The sequence below is a fragment of the Malaclemys terrapin genome, chromosome 2 (genome assembly GCF_027887155.1).
Source record: "Malaclemys terrapin pileata isolate rMalTer1 chromosome 2, rMalTer1.hap1, whole genome shotgun sequence".
Taxonomy (NCBI): Eukaryota; Metazoa; Chordata; order Testudines; family Emydidae; genus Malaclemys; species Malaclemys terrapin.
Window position 1 is genome coordinate 222,271,188 of NC_071506.1, and position 9,881 is coordinate 222,281,068.

The 9,881-nt window shown below is 41.9% G+C and overlaps 1 protein-coding gene across 5 annotated transcripts in view; it reads left to right on the forward strand.

Moving 5' to 3' along the window:
• The window catches only part of RFTN1 (raftlin, lipid raft linker 1), a 119,191-nt gene extending 111,245 nt beyond the window's left edge, over positions 1-7,946 (forward strand). For all 5 annotated transcript variants that reach the window (XM_054018067.1, XM_054018066.1, XM_054018065.1 and 2 more), the window contains exon 10: positions 6,290-7,946. In XM_054018067.1, coding sequence (XP_053874042.1) covers positions 6,290-6,742 — 453 coding nt within the window. In that variant the 3' untranslated portion in view covers positions 6,743-7,946. The remainder of the gene's footprint in view (positions 1-6,289) is intronic.
• Positions 7,947-9,881: the final 1,935 nt, after the last annotated feature.

Consider the following 9,881-nt stretch of genomic DNA (forward strand, 5'->3'; position numbering starts at 1 on the left):
CCTTTGCTCCAACTGGATCTTGCTGGTTGTTCTTTTCAGATGTCTTACTCAGCACGTAATAGTGATTTGATATGTCCAGCTGTGAAGATGCCCTTTGGGTTCTCCTACTTCTGGTGGTGACAAATCTATCTTCCTATCTTCATTTCCTTGTCTGCATTTGTCACCTGATTCTGTTACCATACCCTGTGAGATTTGCTGTAGTATTGACCAGAAAATCCTCCATATCCCTGGTGCTTTGCAAGATAGTCAGCTGTTCCTCAAGACCACAAACCTTCATCTCCATCAGCTTGCACTTCATACAGACAAAGTCTCCTCTCTCTTCAGGCAGGAAGCAGAAGATGGCACATCCACTGCAGACCACTGATGACTATCAGACTAGCTGATGACTCTCTATCCTTGTTGCTGAGTCAAAACCGTACTTATAAAGCAAATCCCCCAAACTCCCTCCTGGAAACTCCACTATTAGCTGCTCATTGTCGCCACAGGTGAGATCAGCAGAGATGCTTAAGCTCGATCCCCCTTAATATAAACAAGAGTAAGCTGCTGGCATGGTGTCCTTTATGTTGGAATTCACTTCTGCTACTTGGTTAGCCAGAGCCCAGATTTATTAGTCTTCTAGGCATGCTGCAAAGCCTGTCTTTCTCAGGCTATCTAGGAGGAGCTGGGCTGAGGTTTGGGGTGGCTATCATCATGGGCAGTGCTTTTGTTTGCTTTGTGAGTTTTAATGAAGAGGATGGGAACCTATAATAGATATTAGTATAAATTCAAATAGATACATCCATAACTAATGAGTCGACAGTAATGGCAGCTGCAAACCAACAAGTGTGACTGAAAAGATTATTTTTACATATGCCATTGAAAAGGTTCATTCAAATTTTACAAATGTCTATTGATAAGAGATTATTTACATGCAGGAAGTTTGAAATAAATGCAGTACAAAAATACAAGTAATAAAATATGATGGTTTTCAGTCAAAGGTTCAAGAAAAATACGGGAGAGGTAAAATCATCCAAATTCATACTAGTTCTATAAAAAGCTGTCATTGTTATTCCGCTGCTGGTAAGTGCCTGACATAAACCACCTTACATTTGATTCAGTTGCTAAGCATTCTGAACAGCACAAAAGCATAGACACTAAGATCTGATAGCTTTATTTAATTTTTGATTACAACATGTTTAAAACTTTTTTGTAGATAAACACTTGGAGGGGGGGAATATGTGGTGCTGATAAGATTAAAATGAAATTGCAGTGGTGGAAACTAAATCCTTCATATGAACTAGTCAGGTGCTATGCAGTTCAGCCCCAGCTGAACAGAAAGGAAACGTATAAGGAATTGTAAAAACTCTGCAGTAAGACAGCGATAACTGTATCTCTCATTGCCCCATCACAGGCTGCAGATTTAATCAAATTACTCATAAAGTTTATCTGCTGTTTCTTGAGACAAAATCAAGGCTCGTTTCAGCAGAAATTAGGCTTCATGGCCGTTAAACCCTGGAAAGGCTGACCGTAGTTCAGAAGAAACTTTTTAACATTTTGGGCCTGATATGCAGCCTCTACTCATGGAAAACTCCAAATGATTTAAATGGGAATTGTGGGTGCTCAGTACCTCTGAAAATCAGGACACTTTTTTCAAGTGTCTAAATGTAGACACTCAAGTTAAAAAATTGTGGTGTTCTCTTTAATATATGCAAGATACATTTGGTGAACGACATCTAGGCTCAAATGAAACATAAAAGAATATAGGCTAAATCTAGCTACTGCTAGGGGATTTTTTGCTCTCTCGGAGTTTGGCCAGCTGGAGCATTACTTCAGCATTATGAAGTAAGGGTCTCAACCAGGCTTGTGTATGCTTGCAAGCAATTGCATGTGCAATTAATTGTGGGTATAACATATGGGATTTGCACAACTACCTTTTCTGTGAGCAGAACAGGATCACAAATGGCAGACATTGTGCTCACAGTTATTTGTGGGCTTAAAACTGTAGGTGCAAAATGGAAGGCTGGTTTTCAAAATTTGGTTTGGAAAAGGTTTTTTCTCTAAGATTCGGTTTTGGGTGGTCCTCTTGCATCAGATTGCTAAGGAGGGCAAAAGATTTGTGATCATGAGTTGTCCTCCTGGTGGTCTCTGGTATAGACCTGTAGCACTGGGGAAATGACTTCTGGACTCCAACTGGACAGCCAGATGAGACAGCCAAGGTCCACAGCCTCCTATATTTTATGTAGTATGGAAAGCATGGGTGCCAGAAGAACTGCAAATGTGTGAGGCAAAGCGCCCCTCACCAACCCAACCTTCCCAGGGCCCTCAAGGGAGCCCTCCCCTCACCAACCTGACCCTCCTGGATTCCCTCCCTTCTCTCCCGACTCCTTAATTTACCCTCCCTGCTGGTGAGCCCTCAGGTGATGGGTTCGTCCCTCTTCCTGGATCTGCCCAGTCCCCGATAGGAGCTGCTGCTGAGTTTTTCACAGCCGGCAGGTGAAGGCCCAGCTGTTGGCATGCAGCACGATGCAGAGTGGAACCTGGGTGCTGGCAAATTGGTGAGGCAATTTGTTTAAATGGTGAAGTAACTAACCACTTGAAAGTTTAAGATGACTTTACTTGGGAAGGTTGACTTTTCCTTCAGGGATGAGGCAGATAAATCCTTTGTCCTCTGAGTAATTTTCAGACATTATAAGCACATTACACCTATTAGGGGTCAGGAAGGGATTCTCTCCTCCCCATTGTTTCTTTTTTCTTTTCATCCCTCTGAAGCATCAAAGATGGTCACAGCTGGAGATGGGACACTGGACAGAGTTGGCCAGTGCTCTTAGGTGCTTGGCTGGCTGGTTCTTGCTTACATGCTCAGGATCTAACTGATCGCCATATGTGGGGTCAGGAAGGAATTTTCCCCTAGGTCTGATTAATAGATTCATACATTTTAAGGCCAGAAGAGACCATTATGATTATCTAGTCTGTCCTTCTGTATACTACAGGCCACAGAACATCCCCAAAATAATTCTGAGAGCATGTCTTTTAGAAGAACATCCATTCTTGATTTAAAAAACTATCAGTGATGGAGAATCCACCACAACCCTTGGTACATTGTTCCAATGGTTAATTACTATTGCCATTAAAAATTTACACCTTATTTCCAGTCTGATTTTTGTCTAGCTCGAACTTCCATCCATTGGATGTGTTATGCCTTTCTCTGTTAGACAGCTGAGCCCATTATGAAATATTTGTTCCCCATGTAGGTACTTATGGCTGTAATCAAGTCACCCCTTAATCTTCTCTTTGATAAACTAAATAGACTGAGCTCCTTGAAGCTATTACCATAAGGCCTGTTTTCTAATCATTTAATCATTCTTGTGGCTCTTCTTTGAACCCGCTCTAATTTATCAACATCCTTCTTGAATTGTGGGCATTAATACTGGACACAATATTACTCTTAAGGGAATTCTGGGCCAAAAAATTAAAAATTATGTGCACAATATTTTAAAATTCTGCAAAAGATTTATTTGTCAATAAATAAATGTGGCTCCAGCATGGCGGTGGGGAGCACAGGTCACTGGCTGCATTGAGATGGGAGATCACCCTAAAGTCTCCACCTCCCCCAGTACAGGGACTTGGCAGTGAGGCTGCACCTGACCCTGACATAGTGCAAGGGCTCGGCCTGCCCCAGAAACACCCCGGGGTCCTGCCTCTCTGTGCCAGGTGTGGCTGGGCAGGCTCAGCCCAGCAGTATCCAAGTGTGGAGGGGCTTAGTATGGGGGGATTCAGGGGTGGGGTGAGAGGTATCTGTGTGGGGCAATCTGGGTGTGGGCAGCTCAGTGGGTGATCTGGATGCACCGGGGCTCATTGAGGGATTCCGGGTGCAGGGGCAATGGGACTCTGCAGGGAGTCCAGGTGATGGTGGTTGGGTTCAGCGGGGGTGGGGTCTGGGGGTGGGGAGATGGGGCTTGGCGGGGGAGCCTGGGTGTGGGGGCTCAGTGGGGGGGTCTGGGTGCTGGGGGAGTGGGGCTTGATGGGTGGGGGTCCAGGTGCAGCTGGTTGGGGCTCAGTGGGGTGGAGATCTGGGGGTGGGGGCCTTGTCAGAGGGGTCCAGGTGTAAGGGGGTAGGGCTTGTCAGGGTGAGGGTTCGATGGGCCTGCTTAATGGGGGAGCCCCAGCTGCTGCCGAGGGGACACAGCATGTCAGCTCCCACTTCCCCCCACAATTCCCCGATTCCCTTTTCTTCTCCATCCCCCTCACTCCCAGATTCCCCTCCCCCTGCCCTATTCCACCCCCCCTTCCTTCCCCACTGCCTCTCCTCCGTATCCCCTTAGCCCCCTTCCCTCATTTCTCCCACCCCCTGTTTCTCAGCCCCACTGCGGGCACTCGTTCCACAGAAAATAGGAAGGCTCCCAGCACACAGAAGGGGAGCACTAGGAGCCAGGAGGCTGCATTCAGCTTCAGAGTCAGTGGAGCGGAGCTGGGCAGCTCTGCGTTTGCAGAAATGGGGGGGGGGCAGTGGCACGTAACCCTGTGTGCCCCCTCATGCCTCAGCAATGTTTGGGGGGTAATCCCCCCCCCCCCAAAAATGCACACATGGTCGCCCCCCCCACCTTCCAGCGCAGCTTCCCTGTCATTTTCTGCAGGGAAATCTGTAGGGGGAGGGGCTGTTTTCGGCGGGCATGCAGAATCCCCCAAGGAGTAACAATATTCCAGCAGCGGGTGCACAAGTCTCAGATACAGATGTAAAGTAACCTCTCTGCTCTTACTCTTTCTCGAGATTCCCCTGTTTATCCATCCTAGGATCGCATTAGCTCTTTTGGCCACAGCGTCACACTGGGAGCTCACATTCAGCTGATTATCCAGTGGTCTTGGGGGGTTTTTCATCTTCCTTTGCAGCATGTTGTCCAAATTGCCTGCCAGGTTCATCTGGGGACCTCTCAATCAATTTCCTGCCCTTGCAGGGGCCTTGGGCATCGGTGCACCTTGGTCTCTCCTATTCTTTGCTTGTGGCACGCAATAGTCTCCTGAGGGCTATACCTGGAGCTAATTTCAGTTGTTGGGTTCAGTATGCGAGTGGTAGGTGGTTTTGGTGGCCTGTGATATATTGGAGGACAGACTAGACGATCTGGTGGTCCCTTCTGATTTTAATTCTATGATTATTGCATCAACATTTCAAGAAACCATAGTTACTTTTATTGCTAGTCAAAATATAGCCTTCAGCATTAGTCAACATAGATCATCCAAAATGGTGGTCATGATGAGTCTTGTGGTGTGCGTTGTGGAAGGTGGCCTTGTGCATTCTGCCCCAGAAACTTTTGTACAAACGGCTCAGGATGTTTTGCTACTTATTTGCACTGTTTATCACTTGGTCTTTTAAATGCTCAATGTTTAAAACATTGTACTGTAAAATCACTTCTGGATTCTGCACTGTATATGTATGGCTTAGCAAAGCAGATCAGATTATACATTTGGAATTTTTTAGTCCACAGACTGACTTGGAAAAGTTCCTGAAAGTTTCAAAATGCTGGTTTAGTCTTGCAAATGCTGGTCCTGTGGGAACTGTGGGCTTCTGAAAAAGAAAACCCTTTAGAGTTATTTTGTGGCACATTCCAAACAATACATAGGATAGGAGTACAGAACTTTTCTGTATGATACACAATACTTGAATGATTTTCTTATAAAACTGTTCTTGCACAGCTCTTTCACATTTTGGTTTTATATCAATGTCTACATAGCGCACTTTATATACGTGCTTACACATATCTGAGAGAGGATAAATAGTCATAAAACAAGCAGTGGAATTCCACCTTAAAAGCTAAATTTGTAAATTTTCTGAGTTGCTGTCTTCACACACTTGGTGAATGTGTGCGCTTGTGTTCTCAGTCAGGCTTTGTTACTTCTGCTACTAACTTGTTGAAAAACTGGATAATACTCCAGGATCTCTTCCTCTGTTTGTCTACATTAGCACAGCTTTCCATTTTCTTGCTTTCAGAACAGTTTGGAATGTCTGACAGGATGTTGTGGGTTATTACCTCAGCACCGAAATATCCTTTTTAAAGAAACTGACTAGGCATACAAAGCAATAGAGACAGAGAAAGGAACAGAAGCATTGTATCTACATGTGTGTAATAGCTACAAACATGTAACAATTTTAAGTAGTCTGGGTACTCATATACAATATATATTTTGAGGTTGGATCCTTTGACCAGCTCAACCATTGAACTGAAGTTAAACCATTATTATTTCAGAAAGCAAATTTCTACTTGAGTTTTTATTTATGTTTAAAGTGACCTTTAACTTTCAAATCTTTTATTTATAGTTTCATTGGAGGTTCTCCAAAGAAGAAATGCACAACAAACAAACAAAGAAATCTAACAAGGCTAAACTAAGTTCAAGGGAGAAACAAACAGCAGAAGAAAAACAGGAGAGTGAAGTTATAGAGAACACAAGAAATTTAGAAGCACAATTGTCAACAATTGAAAATGTTGGGAACTGCAAACCAGTCTTGAATGAACAACTGGATAGTATCGCAGACAAGACATCTGAGATGCATGAGGACAAAGACACATCTATCCATGGCAATGAGGAATCAGAAGAAAAATGGCATCCAAGTCATGATACTGATCAAAAAGAAGTGGAAGTTTGCTTGAGTCACAATGAGACATCGGACAACTGTGAGAACCAGATAACGCATGAAGGAAGCTGTGTTCTAACAACTGACAGTGGGGATGGAGACAATGGGGCTGGAGCCATGGATGCTTCCTGCGATTAATCACCTGCATCTCAAGATTACTGAAAGAGTTGCAGATCTTTTGCCAAACTAAAGGACAAGTTTTGCTAATCATCCTCACTAACTTAATTGCTTAATACAATTTTTAATTTGGCTTTGTAAATGCCCTATACAATTTTATTCTCTCCAATTAACATACACAGGCATCTTAAAGTTTCAACTAACTGTAGGGACCACTTTTGCTCCCACATAAGTCAATGGCAAAATTTCCATTGACTTTACTGAGATTAGGACTGGCTCTACTGTCCTTAGTTTTAAAGGTACAGATGAAATGTATTGTGATTACCAAGTTGGGAGTGAAAACATAGTCAGGCTTGTTCTGTGACTCAAGAAAAACCGCTGATATTTAAACTGCTCTGTGCTGTCTTAACAAAAACAGGTTTGTATTCAGTATTTCATATTAGTTTAGGAGAAGCATTGTTGGTCAATTTCCTTATGTAATAATTTTATCAATGTATCATTGCTGAAACAATTATTGCACCATGTCGTTTTGTCATTGTTTTATGTTGTCAAGAAAATGGTATTTAGGCTTACGGAGGCTGGAATTGGGAAGTTTGATAAAGTGGCTGTAGCTGTATTTATCTCCATATCATATCTACTCATTGATATTCTCTTGAATTTAGTTTACTCTTGCAGATATATAAAAGCAATAAACAGACCATGAATATTGTAGGTACATAAGGGGAACCTGATGGGGAAACAAACCTCTTGATGAATGTGTGTTGTGTGTTAAGCAGATGGCTCTAACATAATCCCTACGATTCCCTATTCTCTTATTTTGGTGTTCAGGATTTTTAGGTTGCTAATCAGCCCTTCGGCAATGCTTGCTGGGTCTTCAAGAAATAGAAAAGAAAATGAAAACTGCACGTAAAATGTAACTCATTAATTGTACATATTCACTAATAGTGGATACACTCACCATCTGCTAGCACTGCTATTATGTGACTTTTCATCATTTATCAACTGGAGTAGTGTGTGTCACAAGAAAGATGGGGTTTTTTTTAATCAAATAGCTGTCAGGCAAATGTCAGTGAAAGCTACTGAATGACCCTGAAGAGTACAACCTGATGACTAAACCTTTCTTTTACAACAGATAACCATGTTTTTCAGCTGACATACAAACTTTATGATGTAAAATGGTCAACATTTTCATGTTTGGAGGCATATTAAAATTTTTACAGTAAAATGTACGTGTAACAATTTTTTAGATCATATTTGAATATACTCTTAAACAGTTTTAGTCTGCTTAAAAATGTAACATGTAGTAGCTTTTCTTTTCTTAATAAGCAATCCCCTTAGAGTCCCGGTTTAGAAGTAGTTAGGCAGTCCTGTATGTTTTTTAAAAATACCTTCTATTTTTCATTTTCTGTAAACAAAGTAATTCCATAAACAATAAAGGTTTCTTGACACCTTAAATGACTGCTTCTTTGAGCAGCTAGTCCTGGAACCCACAAGAGGAGAGGCAATTCTTGATTTAGTTCTAAGTGGAGCATAGGATCTGGTCCAACAGGATATAGCTGAATATAGATGAACTGCTTGGTAATAGTAGCCATAACATAATAAAATTTAACATCCCTTTGGGGGTGGGAGACACCAAAGCAGCCCACCATGGTAGCATTTAGTTTCAGAAAGGGGAACTACACAGAAATGAGGAAGTTCGTTAAACAGAAATTAAAAGGTACTGTGCCAAAAGTGAAATCCCTACAAGCTACATGGAAACTTTTTAAAGACACCATAATAGAAGCTTGATTTAAATGTATATCCCAAATTAAAAAACATAGTAAGAGGACCAGAAAAGTGCCACCGTGGCTAAACATCAAAGTAAAAGAAGCAGTTAGTGGCAAAGAGGCATCCTTTAAAAAGTGGGAGTTAAATCCTACTGAGGAAAATAGAAGAAAGCATAAACTCTGGCAAGTGAAGTGTAAAAATATAATTAGGAAGGCCAAAAAAGAATCTGAAGAACAGCTAGCCAAAGACTCAAAAAGTAATAGCAAAACATTTTTTAAGTACATCAGAAGCAGGAAGCCTGCTAAACAACCAGTGGGCCACTGGACAATCGAGATGCTAAAGGAGCACTCAAGGAAAATAAAGCCATTACAGAATAACTACATGAATTATTTGCATCGATCTTAACAGCTGAGGATGTGAGGGAGATTCCCAAACCTGAACCATTCTTTTTAGGTGACAAATCTGAGGAACTCTCTCAAATTGAGATGTCATTAGAGGTGGTTTTGGAACAAATTGATAAACTAAACAGTAATAAGTCACCAGGAGCAGATGATATTCACCCAAGAGTTTGGAAGGTACACAACTATGAAATTGCAGAACTAACAGCTGTGGTATGTAACCTAACATTTAAATCAGCTTCTGTACCAGATGATTAGAAATTAGTTAATGTGATGCCAATTTTAAAAAGCTCCAGAGGTGATCCCGGCAATTACAGGCCAGTAAGCCTAACTTCAGTACCAGGCAAATTGGTTGAAACTATAGTGAAGAACAGAATTATCAGACACATAGATGAACACAATTTGTTGGGGAAGAGTCAACATGGTTTTAGTAAAGGAAAAGCATGCTTCACCAATGTACTAGAATTCTTTGAGGGGTCAACAATCATGTGGATAAGGGCGATTCAATGGATATAGTGTACTTAGATTTTCAGAAAGACTTTGACAAGGTCCCTCACCAAATGCTCTTAAGTAAAGTAAGATGGGAAGGTCCTCTCATGGATCACTAACTGGTTAAAAAATAGGAAACAAAGGGTAGGAATAAATGGTCAGTTTCAGAATGGAGAGAGGGAAATAATGGTGCCCCCCAGGGGTCTGTACTGGGACCAGTACTGTTCCACATATTCATGGAAAAAGGTAAACAGTGAGGTTGCAAAATTTGCAGATGATACAAAACTACTGAAAAGCGACAAAGTGTCCAGTGGCACCTTATAGACTAACAGATGTATTGGAGCATAAGCTTCCGTGGGTGAATACCCACTTTGTCAGACGTATATAGTGGAAATTTCCAGAGGCAGATATAAATATGCAGGCAAGAATCAGTCTAGAGATAATGAGGTTAGTTCAATCAGGGAGGATGAGGCCCTCTTCCAGAACAGACTGTGAAGAGTTACAAA